The following is an 18,745-nucleotide window of genomic DNA, read 5'->3' on the forward strand; positions in this document are numbered from 1 at the left end:
CTCTGTGCTTCACACCCATGGGAGATTAGCAAGCAAGACATACCTGGAGGCGGGAAGACGTTCAACCGGAAGAAACAGCTTGCAGCACCGCAGTTCCCAACCGAGTCCTCTGCTGAGCATGCACGTCCAGTGCGTAGTGCTTCATGAAGGCATGCGGAGAAGACCAGGTGGCAGCCTTGCAGACATCAGAAAGGGACACACCTCTCAGGAACGCCACCGACGTGGCCATCGCTCTTGTGGAGTGTCCATGAACAGGCCCAGGTAGCGGCTTCTTTGCCAACAAATAACAGAGTTTAATCATCTCAGTGAGCCATTTTGAGAGCCTCTGAGATGAAATCCTGGAACCTAACTTGGGAGCAGCATACGAAACAAAAAGCTGCTTGTCCTTACGAAACACCTTTGAACGTTTCAAATAAAACAGTAAAGCACGCTTAACGTCCAGAGCATGCAACCTACGTTCCTCGCCCGAGGAAGGGCTAGGGTAAAAAGTGGGCAACCAAACTTCTAAATTGAGGTGGAACTGAGAGACCACCTTCGGAAGAAAACTAATGTCCGGAGCCAAGAAAACTCCAGCCACTCTAAAAACAAGATAAGGGTACTCACACCGCATTGCCGTGAGCTCCCCAACACGACGTGCTGATGTGATGGCAACCAAAAATGCAGCCTTCCACGACAAGAGCTGCAAAGAGCATGTCACCATCGGCTCAAAGAGGTGACGGGTTAGTTTGTCCAGCACTAAAGTCAAGTCCCACAACCGTGGGGGTGATCTTGACGGTGGATGCAGCCTAAACAACCCCTTCAAAAATTTCTTGGACTGAGGGTGTGCGAAAACGGAGTACCCCTCCACCGGATCATGGAAGGCAGATATTGCCGCCAAATAAACTTTGATGGAGGAGAAAAACAGGCCCGCATCCACTAGGGACAGCAAAAAATCAAAAATTGCCGCCAATCCCACCCTGCTAGGTGAGACCGAAGGGTCAACTAAAAACTTGGTAAATCTCTGCCACTTCCTGTCAAAGGAAGCGCGGGTGGACGGTTTTCTGCTGTTCATAAGAACTTGCTGGACCCTGTCAGAGAACCCTACTGGTCGATGAACCACGCTGTCAGCTTCAGATGGGGCACGTTATGATGGAGTACATGCCCGCCCTGAGCTGACAGAAGGTCCGGCTCTGCCGGGAACTGGTAGAAGACCCCCCTCGAGAGTTGGAGCAGGATCGCGAACCAGTTCTGGCGAGGCCACCAGGGAGTCACCAGGATGCAGCGTGGTCTCTCCCTTGCTATTTTGTTGACCACCTTCGTCAACAACAGCAGAGGTGGAAACCAGCCCTCCCAAGGAAGCAGGAGCCCGTCTCCCAGAGATGTTGGATCCGCTCCCACTCTGGAACAGAACCTGGGGCATTTTTTTGTTCTCGGCCATGGCAAAGACATCCAGCTGCGGGTACCCCCAAAGCTGAAATACAGGCTTCAGGAAACGCCACTGCAGTTTCCACTCGTGTGGGTAAGCCCCACCTCTGCTGAGGGAGTCTGCCTGAACGTTGAGGACCCCTGGAACATGCGCCGCCTTCACGAAGATCTCGTACTGGAGACACTCCAACCAGAGATCCATCGCCAATGCGCAGAGCCGATGAGACACTGTCCCCCCTGCCTGTTGATGTAGCACGGGGCAGTGGTATTGTCCGTAAGCAGCGCTACAGTCTTCCCCGCCACTAGGGGACGGAAAGAGTGTAGGGCAAAGTGAACTGCCAGTAGTTCCAGGTAGTTTATATAGAACTGAGTCAGTTTTGGCGGCCACTGCCCCCCCCCCCACACACACAGGCCTTCCATGTGGGCCCCCCAACCCCACAAGGAAGCATCTGTGGTGATAGTCACAGTGGGAGTTGGCAGATGGAAGGGAGCTCCCTGGCAGATGTTGTTCTCTGACTCCCACCACTGTAGCGTCTGAAGAGTCCCTGATGGGATGGTGAATCTCTTTCGAGGTGAGTCTCTGAGTGGACGAAACTGGTGAAGAAACCACAACTGTAGGCCTCTCATCCTCAGTTTCGCGAAAAGTAGCACGCTTGTTGCCGCCACCATCAGCCCCAGCATTCGCTGAAGCTGCTGTGCTGTGCCCCACTTTTGCCTCTGAAGCAGTTGTACCAGACCGACAATGTCCTTTGCCCTCTGCGAAGGCAGGTATGCATGATGCTGGTCTGTATCCAGCAAAGCCCCTATGAACTGCACAGCCTTGACGGAGTAAGATGGGATTTCTCCAAATTGACCTGTAACCCCAAGGTGTCAAGAAGACGTAGAGTGATGGCAATGTGCGTTGACAAACTTTCCCTCGACTTTGCCACAAGGAGCCAGTCATCGATGTATGGGAAAACGACAACTCCCTGGAGATGGAGATGGGCAGCCACAACGCTCATCATCTTCGTAAACACCCGAGGTGCCGTGGACAGGCCGAACGGAAGGGCTTTGAACTGGAAGTGCTGGGAACCCACTGCAAACCTGAGGAAACACCTGAACGCCAGATAGATGCTGACATGGAAGTAGGCATCCTTGAGGTCCAGGGTCACCATCCAGTCCCCTTGGTTGATGAGGGGCAGGATTGTTTGCAGCGTGGCCATTCTGAACTTCTGGTACAGAATGAACTTGTTCAGATTCCGAAGATCCATAATTGGTCTTAAGCCCCCGTCCCTCTTGGGAACCAGGAAGTAACGAGAGTAAAAACCTCCCGTCCTGGCCTCCGCCGGAATTCTCTCTATGGCTTGTTTCTGTAGGAGGTTGTTCACCTCCGCCAGCAGAGGTGGGGAAGGGGGAGTGGTAATCACCATGGATTGGTTCGGAATCTGCACTAACTCTATTTTGTAGCCCTCTTCTATGATGGACAGAGCCCACCTGTCTGTAGAGATCAACTCCCAGACAGGTAGGAAAGGGCGGAGGCGGATAGATGCTGAAGTTGGGGCGATGATGCGTGCCACAAGAAAGTAAAAAGCCCTGCTTTTGAGGGCGGGTACCCTTAGACTTGCCCATGGCCTGAGAACCATAGCAGTTCCTGTTGTTGCCTGAGTACGATGGTCTGTCAGGCTGGGTGGAGTGAGGTCGCCATTGTTGTTCAGGCGAAAACTTCTGGTAAGGCTTTTTGGCCCATGGTTTGTGCCACTGCTTCGCCTTAGGAGCCCTGGAGGTGGCCTGCACACCCAGGTTCCTGGAGGTCTTGAGGCTCTTATCGATTTCCTGCAGTGCACTGTCTGTGGTGGTGCTAAACAGGCCATCCCCTTCAAAGGGCAAGTCCTCAACAAAAGCCCTAATGTCCTGCTGCAGGATTGTTGATCTTAACCAGGAGTGCCGACGAATGCACACAGCCGACGTGATTGCCTTTGCCAACACGTCCACCATGTGCTTTGCTGCAGCCAATTGCTGTTTGGCTACAGCAAAGCCTTCTTTCTGCAGCTTCCTGGCAGCAGCCTTTTTGTCCTCGCTCAGGGAAGAAAGGAGAGGGGTGAGTTGTTCCCATACGGAGTACTGGTATCTAGCCATGCAAGCCGCATAATTAGATACCTTTACTCCTAGGGCCCCTGCAGAATAAACCTTTCTCCCTATGTTGTCCAGCTTCTTTCCCCCTTGTCAGGTGGGGATGAGTGGACCTTCCATGCCTTGGAGGAGGAAGAGATGACCACTGAGTTCGGTTTCGGATGGGTGAAAAGGAACTCAGCCCCCGTCTCCTGGACCCTGTACATATGGTCCAGCCTTCTGGATGACACTGGAGTCGAAGATGGTTTCTTCCAGGGCTCCTTCACTGCCTGCAGAATCACTTTGGTGAGTGGCAAAGCGATTGCTGTGGATGTGTCCCTTTGCATAATGTCAAAGACATTATCATCCACGACAGGCTGTGGTTGTATCACAGGCAGGGAGAGGGAGGTTGCCATCCTCTTCACTAGGTCGCCATAGGACTTCAGATCTTCCAATAGCGAAAAAGGAAGATCTTCGGCCATCTGGGAACCTGGCGAAGGCTCCAAAGCACCTTTCTGGGCATCGGTACTGCTCTCTGAGTCCAATGAAGAAGACTCCTGGTGTACGGAGTGCTCAGAGAGGATCGGCGTCGATTCCCGGATCGGTGAACGGATCGACGTCGATGGTTGCCGACGAGTCTCAGCAACTGGGTTGGTGCGCCTCTTCGGAGGGATAGATACCGATGGCCATCGGGAATGGTGCGACAGCCTCGACATGCAGGATGCCTCTGACTGTTGGTCCCACTCCGCAAACTCCCTCGGTGGATACCACTGGTAAGGAGAGTAGGGATACAGGTAGGTGGGCGGCCACTGACGCTGCTCCCATGATGGTAGCGGTGGGAAACGGCATGGTGCCATGGAGGGCTCTAGCTCCCGTCTGCCTCTGGGCTCCATCGGGGGAGACGGGTCCATTGGTGCCGAAGCCTCCACTTCCGAGAGTGAACCGCTCCCGCTGCGATGCCGTGACCGGGATGACGAGGATTGCTGTGTGAGGTCAATCTCCTGTTCAGACAACGAGAGACGGGGCTGTTGAGTACTGCCTCTTGATGCCGATGGGCTGTGGCACGGGGACGCCAGGATCTTCCTCGGCGCAGCAGAGGTCATCAGTGCCGAAGCGTCATAAGAAGGCAATGGAGTGCGGGGCCTCTTCCGCTTCTCCTTGGACTTGGCCTTCTTCAAAATGGATGCTCGGAGCCCCGAGTCATCCCGACGCTTCTTGGCGGGCGTGTCCACTGATCCCTCATGGGATCGTTTTGTGGAGGAGCCTCGCTCTATCAGCATTTTGGTCACGACCGGGGTCACATCGGCCAATGTGACTGTCAGGGCCGGGGTGTCTGCCATGGTCGATGCTGATGGGCCCGATGCTGATCTCTGAGGGCGAAGTGCCGACTCAGTCAAAGCCGCCGAAAGCCACGCTGCCCGGTTCTTCTATGTTTGCTTGGAGAAGCAGAGACAGTGTGGGCAGGACTCCACGTGGTGCGCTTCACCCAAGCAGAGAAGACACAGGGAATGGCCGTCTGGGGGGGCAATCTTCTTCCCACACGAGCGGCAGCATTTGAAAAACCCCCAACGTCTTTCCATAGACGCCAATCGCCAAAAAACCCACTCAGAGTCCTCTGAGGGGGAAAAAACTTTTGGGGGAAAACAAACAGGGGGAAAGGCCCCGAAGGGCAATCCAACAAACACACACAAACTTTCCCCCCCCCCCCCCAAAACTATCTAACTATCTACTCTAAGAAAACAACAAACGGGCTATATACAACGAGAGAAAAGGCAAAAACCCGATATCTCACCGACCGGGGACCGAAAGGTAAACCTCTCCGCGCAGTGGTCAGAAAGGAACTGGCGGGATCCCCGCGCTGGTGCCGGTGAGCATGCATACTGGGACACCTGTGTATGCCCATTGGTGCCAAGCACGGAAAAATCCCGGGCTTTTCAGATACCGATTCGGGGATCGGCGCAGGCGCTCTATCCCATGGGTGTGAAGCACAGAGACCATGAAGAAGATCCAGCCTTAACCAAGTCCATAAGTAAGTGTTTTAGGGTGGAGTCATTAAACGTTCCGCTGTGACGTTGCAATAGAGAAAAAGGAGGGACCGTATATAAAGGAGTCCTCACGGTTTCGCCCATCTCAAACTTTGTCAGCCTCTTTTCTGTGTTTCTTGGAGCCACAGTAATTATGTTACAGACATGGATCAACGCATGCTCTAAACCTCTGCTGCCGGAATGTCTGTAACATAATTACTGTGGCTCCGGAAAACACTGAGAAAAGCGGCTGATGAAGTGTGAGAAGGGCGAAACCGTGAGGACTCCTTTATATACGGTTCCTCCTTTCTCTCTCAATTGCAACGTCACAGCAGAATGTTTAAGGACTCCACTCTAAAACACTTATGGAGTTGGTTAAGGCTGGTTCCTATGTAGAAACGTTTAAGTGTATAATTTGGGGGAGTACAAATACCTTATTGTTCCTTCGTTCTTTATTTTGTCTTATATTTGCACTAAATCAATAGCATGTACACACAATGAGAGTGTGAATATTTATTGTTGACCGGTGATTTGATTATTTTCTTATTTACACACTGGTACCAGTCATTTATATTGTATTACCCCCTGGAGGAAATGGCTGCTTTGAAGGATGTACTATGCTGAGGTCCCTCTCTGAACCCTGCCCTTTCCAGATCTACCCCCAAAGTCTCCAGATATTTTCCAACACAGGCCTGGCAACCCTAACTGACCTGCCCATCTCCTTCCAAAGGCTAAGAATGGCTATGATTAACTGTCCTTGAAAGGCTCACAATTTGAATACATAAAGGAAGGGGAACAAAACAGATGGTTGAACATAAGATAAGACAGAGATCAAAACATATATTAAATGATGAGTATTCTTTTAATTTGGTACAGTACAGAAGCTTTATCTGCCAGCATTCTTTCTTACTCAAAGTATGTGTCAGGGTCCTTTCCTTCACCCCTAAAATTTCCTTCAAAACTTTTCTATCCTCTGTGTCCATATTTTGAATGCTTTCTAGGAAGATGTACTTACTCACAAGTATAATCACAAACTGCTAGTTGTAATTTCTACTGAAAGCCTCTTTTACAGCACACCTAGTTTGGAAATACTAATGCTGGTGTTACAGTGGAGCAATAAAATTCAATTATAAATTCAATATAACAATAAAGAAAATATGCCAGATACTGAGCCAACTTTTTTTTAAAAAAACAAAACATTTAACAAGGAAAAATCTGAGACAGAACACTTTATAATGCTTTCTAAAATTCAATAAAATTATGCTGAAATGGGCTTGCTGTGGTTGTGAGCTTCGTAGTGCTGGAACTATGAAATTTTAGAGAGGCATTTTAATCAGGGACCCTCTGGGTGATTATAGACCAGCTTTTTGGGCCAGCTCAGAGATGCCTCAGAAATCAACTAAAAAAATTGTGGAAGCAAGACAAAATACCAGAGAAATGGGATTGGATTATAAAAGTTATGACATGGAGTGAAATGGACAAATTAACAAGAATATTAAAAGACTATGACTTAAAAGTTTTTAAGGCGGAGTGGAAAAAGTTTAGAAGATATATAGAAAAAGAGTGGAAAATAAGACATTGGACATTTTTTGATAATAATTAAGTTTTAAAAAGAAGAATATAAATTTTTGTTTTAATAGTTAAGGGTACCTTTAATATTTGTTTTTTTTTAAGTAAATAACACTGGCGGGGGTCAAGTAACGGGGGGAGGGGTGGGTGGAAAGTAATATATGAGGTAGATAAAATAAATTTTTAAAGATGTAAGATATAGATATAGATTTATTACCATATGTTACTAATAAAAATTGTTTTACATCAGAAATCAACTAGAAAAATCCTTCCAAATGGCAACATCTGCTGCCCGTCCCCATCCCATACTCACCCTGTCCTCCAGCTGTCGGAGAGTGGCTCAAAAAGCTACCACTTTGAAAGTGGTAGCAAATTTTTGAGCAGCACGTCAGTCGCCTCCTCACCATCTGGAAGTGGATGGGTGCAAGCAAGGTGCCTCGGTGCTGTGAAATCACCAAGCCACCCCAAGCTGCATCTGACTTTTTGTGTGTGTGTGTAAAAACTACCCAGGGCATTTGAGCATGAGTACTTGACTCGTTGGGGGAGAAAAAGAGCAGTCCAGCCTCTGAGGCACTCTCATCTGATTGTGCCAAGCCACCTTGCAGATGGGATGAGGCCGACTCACACTGGAATGTGTGGAGGCTTCGGGACGATTCTTTTTGAGCTGGCCTGATTTGGGATGCCTCCCATCCGCCTCAAAATGCCTGCCTGTTAGCAGTGAGAATGTGCCTCTCTAATTTTCATTTCCTCTTCCTTTGTGTGCATCATATGCAGAAGTTACTTCTGATTTATGGCAACCCTATGAATTAATGACCTCTACCATTGCTTAGGCCTTGCAAATTGAAGGCCATGACGTTTTTGTTGAGTCAATTCATCTGAAGTGGGACTCCCTCCTTTCCTACAGAAACTAAATGAGTGTGTGCCAGATTATAGGATTCCCAATCCCCAGTTGGGGACAGGGGATTCCATGGTTTGGAGGCCCTCCCCCCACCTCAGGGTTATCAGAAAGTGGGGGAGGGGCACTCCATTACACTCTATGGAGACCAATTACCATAGGGGATAATGGAAAATTGATCCATGGGTATCTGGAGCTTGGGGGGGTTGTTTTTTGAGGTAGAGGCACCAAATTTTTAGCATAGCACCCAGAGCCTCTCCTCAAAACACCCTCCACGTTTCAAAAACATTGGGACAGGGGGTCCAATTCTCTGAGCCTCAAATGCAGGTGCCCCTATCCTTCATTATTTCCAAATGGAGGGAAGGCATTAAAAAGGAGTGCAGTCCCTTGAAATGTGATTGCCAGAACTCCCTTTGGAGTTCAATCATGCTTGTCACACCCTTGCTCCTGGCTTCACCCTCAAAGTCCCCAGATATTTCTTGAGTCAGACTTGGCAGCCCTAATCAGATATATTATTTTCATAGAATGCTCCACCTGGGCCTGCTGTTGGAAAGCTGTTGCTTCCTCTTCACAGTGGTAGATAACATAATGCTAGGAAAAGGTAGCACTTTATATCCCAGTGAATGAGCTACCACTGCTAGACAAAATAAGTTAAATCTAGGGGGAAAGCTATACCATACCATTCCACACCCCCTAGAATTCCTTTAGTTAATTTTATTTTGAAAAGATCCATATATAATAGCAAAATGTAAGAAAAAGAATTCTTTATACAGCACACACCTTACATTTATCTCCCACTGACTTTATTAAGAAATGTTTAAGATTAAGAGCACTCTTGGTATCTTGGTATTCAGTAATAACAAAAAGTGACAATACAAAATATTGTACAAGTATATAAAGTATTTTGTGCAATGCAATCATTTATCTATAATGAACTACTAAATGGTATGTCCAAAATAAAATGGTTAGGCTTGTGCTCTAGTGTTTTGATTTTTAAGTGTCTCAATCCATTTAGGAAAGGCTGCTGTTTAATATATCTGTATCTTTTATTTACTGCAAAGTGATGTGGACACTTTGAATGCATGAATTTACAACTGGATCAATATTTAGCTTAAGGCATTTACTGATTTGGCAGTAATACTTTTTTTACTGTTGTTTTTTAAAAGCCTGTGTGATTGCTAAACTGCCTTGGAAATATATTGCTGTGTTCCTTGAGAAATTCCCTCTAGAATATTAAAAATGATCCCACAAATAATCAATAAGACTAACAGAAAGGACAATATGTAAAGAGTTTCACATTAAGAGATATCATAATACATTTAACACTAGGGGGAGAAAGTATGACCTTGACTATGTTTCCTCCAGTCCAGAACCATTTGAATTCTGTGACTCACCCAAATTATGCAGATTAAACATATCTGTGTGACGTCTCTTATTTTGCTGTTTCTTTTCTAATTGTACCTGAGCACTCCATTGCAGTTTTGAGCATTGCAGGCTGGGCCTAAGCAGATCCATGGGCATATGAGATACTGTAAACCTTGATGAGTTGTCCACAAGGTTCTTTCTAGCAGAAGTTCCTTTGCATATTAGGCCATGCCCCCTGATGTAGCCAATCCTCCAAGAGCTTAGAGGGCTCTTAGGACAGGGCCTACTGTAAACTCTAGGAGGATTGACTACATCAGGGGGTGTGGCCTAATATGCAGAGGAGCTCCTGCTAGAAAAAAAGCTCTGGTTGTCCATACTGCATCTCAAGAATATTGATCACCACTTATTGCATGGGTGAACATCTGTGTGAGTAAGGTCCATTCTGCGTAATCATACAGAGTTTTATGTATATATTTGTTAATTTTATGGTTACCTTTCTCGTGTAGGGTTGTGTTTTCTCTCTCCTTTTGGTTGCACTTGTGTCTCTTATTTTGCATAATATACTGTTAGACCACTGTATGAGCAGGAAAAGATAGCTCTTAAGTGCCTGGACCCAGCCATAGCCTTAAAGAGTTGTTGTGATGATAAAATGGAGCAGAGGAGAATGAAGTATGCAGCTTGGGATCCCCAATGGGGAAAAAAGTGAGGTACAGGGTTGCCAGGTCTAACTCAAGAAATATCCAGGAACTTTAGGGGTGGAGCTAGGAGACTTTGGGGTAGAGCCAGGATCAAGGGTGTAACATGCATGATTGAACTTCAAAGGGAGTTCTGGCAATCACATTTAAAGGGACCCCACGCCTTTTAAATGTCTTCCCTCCATTTGGAAATAAGGGATAGGGGCACCTTCTTTTTGAAACCTGGGGGGTGTTTTGAGGAGAGGCACTGGTGATGCTGAAAGTTTGGTGCCTCTATGCCTCTACCTCGAAAAATAGCCCCCCACCCGAGCCCCAGATAACCATGGATCAATTCTCCATTATACTCTATGGGGATTGGTCTCCATAGGGTATAATGGAGTGCCCAACAGACATTTCCCTCCACCCACTATCTGATGACCTTGAAGTGGAGGGAGGGCCTCCAAACCATGGGATTCCCTGCCCCCAACTGGGTATTGGTAACACAACCCGAAGGTTATAGTGAGAAAAATTACTATAGACTTGTAACAACAAATTCTAAATTGCAAATTTATATGGTAAAGACAATTAACAATCTAACAAAACCCAATACGTTATATAGAGGCCAATAATGATTAGCCATCCCCAGGAATTCTATTCAGTACTGTACACTTCCTTTGATCATGCTGTTAGCCTACTGCAGTATTGTGATCCTAGGGTCCCTTATGGCCTAGTGCAATAGGCATTTGGCATTCTGGTTACTGCCTGTCCATCCTGAGGATTTTTGCCTGTTGAGCTTTAAGTTGAATTGACAGAGGGCTGCTTGGTCACCTGCACAGCCTTCTAGACCTTCACTATGTTTTTAGACTGGGCAGCCAAGGACTGCGCCCAGTTTCTTCAAGTCACACACTACTTGATAATTCCTATTTGTTAGTCCCACCAGAAGTCCTGCCTGTGCCACTTATTTGGTACAAATGGCTTCCAAGCACTTGGATTGGGAGCAGAGGAAAGTGCTGAGAGACACTTGCATCCACCATCACTTGGCACATCATATTTCATGGACCTCCAGATGCTTTGGTCATCCAAGTTGACAAAAATGATCTTTCTACCAAAACAAGATTGATGTCACAAGGTGGAAAGTGAGCAGAGCAGCTGAGCAGCTCATAGAGACATCAGGTGGATCTATCATATGGCATCCAGACATTTCTGGGGAAATATAGCCATTCAGTAAAGTATTCAAACTCAAAAATTGCACCAAAACTATTCATATATATTCAAAACTATCAGCAGCTCACGGCAAGAGCCAGGCACATTTTGAAAATACTTTCATTTTAACACAAGATATTACTCCTTTTTTTGGAGTGAAATGGACAAACTTACTAGAATCTTAAAAGAATATAATTTGGAGAACTTTAAAGAAGATTGGAATAAATTTCAAAACTATGTGGAGATGCAATGGAAGGTGAAGAGACATTTAGTGGTTTTTGATAATATTAACTGAATCTAAAAGAGAAAAAGGACTGTGATTACTGAGTACTGTTTTAGTAGCGAAATATAAGTATGGTAGCTGAGTTTATACAGTAAATTTATGTGAATTAAGATAAGATTAAGATTTGAATAATTTTTAGTGATGATTTAAGGACTATGAAATATATGTTTAATGTTTAACAAGTAATAATTGAATTTTTAAAAGTGCAAAGAAGAATAGATTATGGTTATCTGATTAAATCTGTAATACTGAGGATTAAGAAGTAAGTAATGAGTAAAAGAATAAGAATAGTAGTTATATTGGAGTTAAGATAAAGTTAAGTGAATAATAACTTTCAGTTAAGATTCTATATATGTGAATTTTTACTTTTAAAAGGTTTTTAATTTGTTTTGTATACCGGTGGAGGTCACAATTTGGAGAGTGGGAGGGGTAAGAAATTGTGTAATGTATTGATGAACTATATTTAGATTTTGTTAGTAGAATACTTTTCAATATATTGCAAAATAAAAATTTTGTTCACAAAGATGTTACTCCTTTTTTCAGAATATTAAGTTTTATAAATGCTTTATTGATGATATCTTTTTGTTGTTTGAAGTTGAAGTTATGGATTTTTTTAATCAGCTGAACTCCCTGCATACAACTATCAAGTTTGAAATTCATTATGATTTATCGTCTATTAATTTTTGGACATTGTGATGTACAAGACTATGGACCTCAAATTGGCAGTTAAATTACATCATAAACCTACAGACAAGGTTTCATTTTTACATTTGACTCTTTTCACCCCTGGCATCTACAAAAAAAATTACCATTTGGCCAATTTGTTATGGCCAAGTGTAACTCTACTGACAATTATCAACAGGAATCCAACCATCTTTTAAAACAGTTTTATTCTTGTTTCCCCCCAGAATATAGTGGTTGGAGCAACGAAGAAAGTGGATAGGATGAAAAGGATGAAACTTACAATATAAATAGAAGAAATCATTTGCATCAGTCTCCTGTGCTTTTCAATTTTCTAATTAGCCACTGGCATCCACAAAGCAATTTTACGCCATTGGCATGTTACTTTCCATCTACCAGGTTGTATTTTTCCTCCTAAAGCTGCTCTGTGTAGACAGAAAAACATTAGGAACCTGCTAGTACGAGCAGTTGTTAATAAAAGGACGAGGACTAAAGACATACTTAGTAATGGCAACTACAGATGTGGCTACTGTAAAGCATGCAGATTTATCAAATCTGCATGCAGCATCGAGCATGCAGCATTGAGCAGTCGGCCAAGCTGCGCAGTTTGCACTGGCTATCAATTGAGTACTGGATCCGCTTCAAGGTTTCAGTACTGACGTTTAAAGCCTTGTGCGGCCTGGGACTGGCATACCTGTGGGACCGTCTCTCCCTTTATGAGCCCCGGAGATCATTGTGATCAGCTGGCCAACATCTTCTGATCGTCCCTGACCCAAGGGACATCCAGCTTGCCTCAACCAGGGCCAGGGCTTTTTTGGCCCTGGCCCCAGCCTGGTGGAATCAGCTTCCTCTAGAGGTTTGGGCCCTGCTGGATCTGTTGCCATTCCGGAGGGCCTGTAAGATGGAGCTGTTCCACCAGGCCTATGGCTGAGGCAGGCAGACGTCCTTACCCTATTATGTCATCAAACTGGCCTGCCAATACTGTTGCTGAACTTGGGCCAATGACAGTTGACTTAAATGATGTGTCCACACCATGCCATGCTGCTTAAATTCAACTTCTGAATTAATGGCTTAACTAGCTTAAATTTTAATCTGTTTTAATTGTTTGATATTATTTATTTCTTGATTATTTTTACTGTTGATCTGATTGTTTTATTGTGTTGGAACCCACCCTTAGCCCATTATGGGAAAGGGCAGGCTATAAGTTGAAAGAAAGAAAGAAAGAAAGAAAGAAAGAAAGAAAGAAAGAAAGAAAGAAAGAAAGAAAGAAAGAAAGAAAGAAAGAAAGAAAGAAAGAAAGAAAGAAAGAAAGAAAGCTGACTGGTGATGTGTTTGAGGATGCAGATAAAGGCATAACATTACAATTTCCTTTTTTTGCTACCTGTGTAACAAAACAGGTGGCCTACCTCATAATCTGCCCTCATAGGTTTTATTACATTGGGATGTCAATGAGGGCTGTGAGAACTCGTATATCGGAACATCAAAGCAGAATCAGGAGTTCAAATATGGACCCACCCATGGTGGATCATTTTTTGAGTAAAGGTCACACTCCAGAACAACTTAAGTTCTGTGTCCTTTATACCTACCGATCACCAAGATACACAACTGAACATGTCCAACAAATATTGCTCCCAAAGGGAAACCCAATTTATATTCAAACTGAAATCCTATTCACCTTTAGATCTCAATTTAGCTTTACATATTTCTCCATCTATTTAAAATATTATGTACCTTTAAATTTCAAACACTGCTATCTCTAGTCTGCAATGTAAGAAGCAGGGGTGGATTTATCTGCCAGGAGAATCCACTATAGGATGAGAAATGAAGTTGTGGCTAGCATTAAATGTTTTAAAGTTGGGGGTAAGCCTACTTGCTTCTGTTTTTGCATATTTAACTGGCTTTATATTTGCATTATTATATCACACACTTATATTTAATGTGTAATATAAGCAGCAGGGGTGTGGTCATCTGCTAGGAGAACGCACTCCAGGATGAGAATTGAAGCTGTGGCTAGAAATTAATGCTTAAAAGTTGGGGGTAAACCTACTTGTTTCTTTTTTTTTATGTATTAACATTATATTTAACTGGTTGTGTTTTTTGTATTATTCCTGTACATAATTTTATTCTGCAGTTCCACTAAAAAGTGAGGTTGAAAAAGTGCATGAAACATGCTGAGATTCTGGACTAAGTGTCTTTCTAGGTCTTTCCAAGATAGTTTTGGACTTTTTCATGAGTTGGCAACTGGAAGTTTTCTTTTACACCAAAAAACAGGTTCTTTAAAGACTTCTTTGGTCCTCTCCAGGAGAGCTGGCAACTGAAAGACTTCATTTGTACCAAAAAGGTTCTTTAAAGTCTTCACTGTAAATATCAAGACTTTGTGTTTGAGCAGGGCCTTTTTTGTAGAAAAAGCCCAGCAGGAACTCATTTTCATATTAGGCCACACCTCCCAACATCACTATTGTTTAGCATAGAGCTTTTTTGTAGAAAAAGCCCAGCAGAAGCTCATTTGCATATTAGGCCACACCCCTTGGTGCCAAGCTAGCTGGAACTGCGTTCCTGTGCGTTCTTGCTCAAAAAAAGCCCTGTGTTTGAGTATCCTTACTATTCTGGGGCAGTGACTGTGAACTGCAACTTTGTGGACTGTTTTTTGCCTTTGTGATTCTTTACTGTTACATACGTACTGCGTCTTTAATTGCCATTGTGCTTGTTGTGCCTGGCTCTTGCTGTGAGCTGCTGAGAGTTTTGAATATATATGAATGCTTTTGGTGCAATTTTTGAAAGTTTGAATACTTTATTGAATGGCTGTATTTCCTCAGTGATTCTTGTATTGGCTTTACACACTGGGAGACCTCATTTTTTTTGGCTATCCAGACATTTCTTTCAGACAGACAGCCCTCTTTGAGGCAGATGCCCTGCATCTCTCCAAATGGGATTAGAACATTTAGCTTCACAGCATCCATGAAGGCCTGTTTTCTTGGGTGTGGTTGCAGGAGTGTTGGTGGGAGCTTAGCTGTCACCCATCTGTGTGGCAGTTTGGGCACTGGGCTGGATGCAATTCTGTGGGGAGGCTGAGTCTGCATGCCTGCTTCCCCTGGTCTTGGGACCCCCATAAGGAGTCTCGAGGGTAGGGCCATTCTGCATCATACCCAGCATGGGGGCAGGTAGCCAGCTCTAACACTCAGGTGGCAAGGGAATCATGTAGAGGGGCATGCACATCCCACATTGCTCTCACAACAGGGAGGCTGGGGGTAGGATTGGTAGGAAAGGCCTAGAGAGGGTAGGAAAGGCCTAGAGAGACACTTAGTCCAGAATCTCAACGTGTTTCACGCACTTTTTCAACCTTACTTTTTAGTGGAACTGCATAATAAAATTATGTACAGGAATAATACAAAAACCACAGCCAGTTAAATATAATGTTAATACATAAAATGCTGTGCAGCGTTATTATGATTGCATTCAATAAAAGTTGAGGTCGTTTTTCCCTCCATCAATGTGCTCTGCTTTTGTTGCTTCTTTTGCCCTTACTCCCTCACTTTGAGCAGTTTCAATCCTGATAGTCTCCTTGAACCTGTCATTGTTTTCCAATCTGGGGACAGATTTTTTGGTTACTGAGTCTGATAGATGCAGACCACACTTCAGTCTTGCCTTCAGATCTCAGTCATATTACTCAGGCTCTCAAAGGAAATGGACAGAAGTTACCTATGATTTGACTCATGATGAATAACTATGGAAAAACTCGTAGGCCGTTTTCCCACTCACGTTTTACTGGCGCCACGACCATCCTGACGCCGGCGAATCTGCCTGGATTTCGCAACAGAAGCGCCGGCGCTCCCAGAAGCGCCGGCGCTTTCCGTCGCTAAGCCAGCGCAAATGTTTTCCTGCATCTTTGCGATTTCCGTTTGCGCTGGCTTAGCGACGGAAGTAGCCGGCGCTTCTGGGAGCGCCAGAGCTTCTGATGCGAAATCCAGGCAGATTCGCCGGCGTCAGGATGGTCGTGGCGCCAGTAAAACGTGAGTGGGAAAACGGCCGTAGTGTCCAACCCAAGATCTAGCTTGTATTTTATGCCAGAAAAATATTTCTTGTTCTGTTCCTAAGAATTCCACTATAGTATACAAAACAGAATAATTTTATTTCTAGCTATCTGTGTGGCTTCTTTCCCAAATGCTCACTTAGAGTTGGTTCATACATTTTTTTTACCTGAACAACCCTGATCTTCCCTAAAATGGTCACCACATATATTGTGAGGGAAAATGTACTGTGCTAATTTGAAGAGCATAGAAGCCAAGAACATGACAGAAGCATTAACACAGGGAATTACATTGACAGCTTGTATACTGTGTATTTTCATCCAAAGTCAGGACCACCTGAATGGAAGATACAGTATGTAAACTTGCTCAAAACATTTACACTAGGCATTTCAAAAGAAGCCATCTTGCTAATGCTGGAACACCACTCAATAAATTCAGCTGATTTCACCCTGACCTGGATAGCCCAGGCAAACCTGATCTTGTTAGAACTTGGAAGCTTTTGCTGTTGTTGTTCATTTGTACAGTCGAGTCTGACTTTTTGCGACCCCATGCACAAAGTCATGCCAGGTCCTCCTGTCTTCTACCATCCTCCGAAGTCTGCTCAAATTCGTGTTAGTTACATCAGTAACGCTGTCCAGCCATCTCATCTTTTGCCGTCTCCTTCTTTTGCCTTCTTTCTTTCCCAGCATCAGGATCTTCTCCAGTAAGTGCTCCCTTCTCATTTGGTGGCAAAAGCTAAGCAGGGTCAACTTTGGTGAGTATCTGGATGGGAGACCTCCTTGGAATACCAGAGATGGGAGACGGGCTCAGGCTTTATTCAACTACCTTTCTGAATACATTCCAGGCCTCCAGTAGGGGTCAGTCACCAGAAGTTTCCATGATTTCCAGGAGCGCACACACTCACATGATCGCACACACACATGCGCATATAAAATACAAAAAAAAGGAAGGTGATTTCCATGAATTAATTTTTTGGGCCTTGGTAGCAGTTCTGACTAATCTGCCAAATTAGTTACCATTTTTCTTCTCTAAATGTGTTGGGTTACACAGCAGTATTTTCTCTCTGTAAGGAAAGATCTATTTTTTCACTAGTGAAAACCTGCAGTCTCTTTATGGAATAACCCAGTTTAGAAGTTCAAGTGTGAAATATAGCAGTTCTAAGCTGTGAACCAGGAAAACCCAGGATCTAAATTAAATCTGTTGCACAAACTCACTAAGCAGCCTTAGGCAAGTCTCTCTCTCTCTCTTAGACTCATTCTCATCTACTATACAATAATAGTGTTATTGATCCACTGTACAGAGTGCTTGCAAAGTTTCCTATATATTGTTTTGAACACTATATATTACAACAAAGTAACCAAACAAAACTCCAACTGTTTTCCCTTTCCTTTCTATCCAGAAGTCCAAGATTGTTTGATATACCTCGATAATTGATTATTTCTGTTCCAAGCACTGGGGTCATTTCCAGTACTGTGATGAAGGCTTTGTCCATTGATGTTAATGGAAATGGAGACATACGGTGTCTTCTTGCCACTTTTGTAATGTCTACGGCACTATGACCTGCAGAGGAATAATATTAAAATTAGAAAATATTCCTTGGTATTTTCTTAGAAAGATAATACTGTGATGTATACAGGGTTCCCCTCCCCTCAACAGAACAATCACATGCTGACAGTATAGTATATGCTGACAGTATACTCCTGGTATAGCCTATTGTGGAATGCAAGAACCGTTTAAAGAATCACTTGGATCTAGTGATTAAAATATATAGTACTCAAGATAATACACAGGCAAAACTGGAAACAGAATTAGAAATGTTCATTAAATTACTGTTCCACTAAAAATTTCATTAGTGTTTTTATTGACTACCACAATGTATTTGTTGATCTATAAAACAAATGAGACAGAACATCTATATTAATTTCTTCTTCCATTACTTATGTCAGAGAAAAGTTCATCGTACAAAACTGAGATGGATATATCCAATAGTCCATAACAGTTTAATTGCACTTAAGCAACTGGCATTCATGTACAAATTTCTCGAAGCTCCCCCATTGCAAAAATTATGAAAGAAGACTCTGAAATGTCTATGCCCACTTGGATCTATGCCTGAAGCACTTTTCCCTCATGGACAGCAAATTACAGCTGGCAATTTGATTATGTTTACAAGCACAAAACTAAACAAGTGTGAGCTGGATGAAAGTACAAATTGGACCTAGGGAAAATTCAGAGATTGTCATTTTGAATTAATACTGCCTCATCTTTATTTAGATAGCACAATCATTGTATTGCCATAGTTGTGTGTATAATATGAACTCCTTGTACCCAAGCTTAACTCTGGTATTAGCATTATTTATGTGGTCGGTCATGGCCCCTATTATAAGCTCAATTATGACCTGAGGAATGGAAGCTCATGTTTTTTACTTGTCTCTGTATCAAGTTTATGTCTTAACTGTGAGCATGTTTGAGATTCAAGTGAGTTATATGGTTGCTAAACTCGTCAGTTTCAATAAACCAAGGATGATGATGTG

At 43.9% G+C, this 18,745-nt stretch overlaps 1 protein-coding gene across 16 annotated transcripts in view; it reads right to left on the reverse strand.

Annotated features, from left to right (window-relative positions):
* Positions 1–18,745, reverse strand: part of LOC132590604 (gephyrin) — a 686,862-nt gene that overhangs the window by 77,801 nt on the left and 590,316 nt on the right. For all 16 annotated transcript variants that reach the window (XM_060263562.1, XM_060263569.1, XM_060263559.1 and 13 more), the window contains one exon: positions 17,637–17,774. In XM_060263562.1, the coding sequence (XP_060119545.1) occupies positions 17,637–17,774 (138 nt within the window). The remainder of the gene's footprint in view (positions 1–17,636; positions 17,775–18,745) is intronic.

The sequence above is a fragment of the Heteronotia binoei genome, unplaced genomic scaffold, assembly GCF_032191835.1.
Source record: "Heteronotia binoei isolate CCM8104 ecotype False Entrance Well unplaced genomic scaffold, APGP_CSIRO_Hbin_v1 ptg000334l, whole genome shotgun sequence".
In the NCBI taxonomy this organism is placed as follows: domain Eukaryota; kingdom Metazoa; phylum Chordata; class Lepidosauria; order Squamata; family Gekkonidae; genus Heteronotia; species Heteronotia binoei.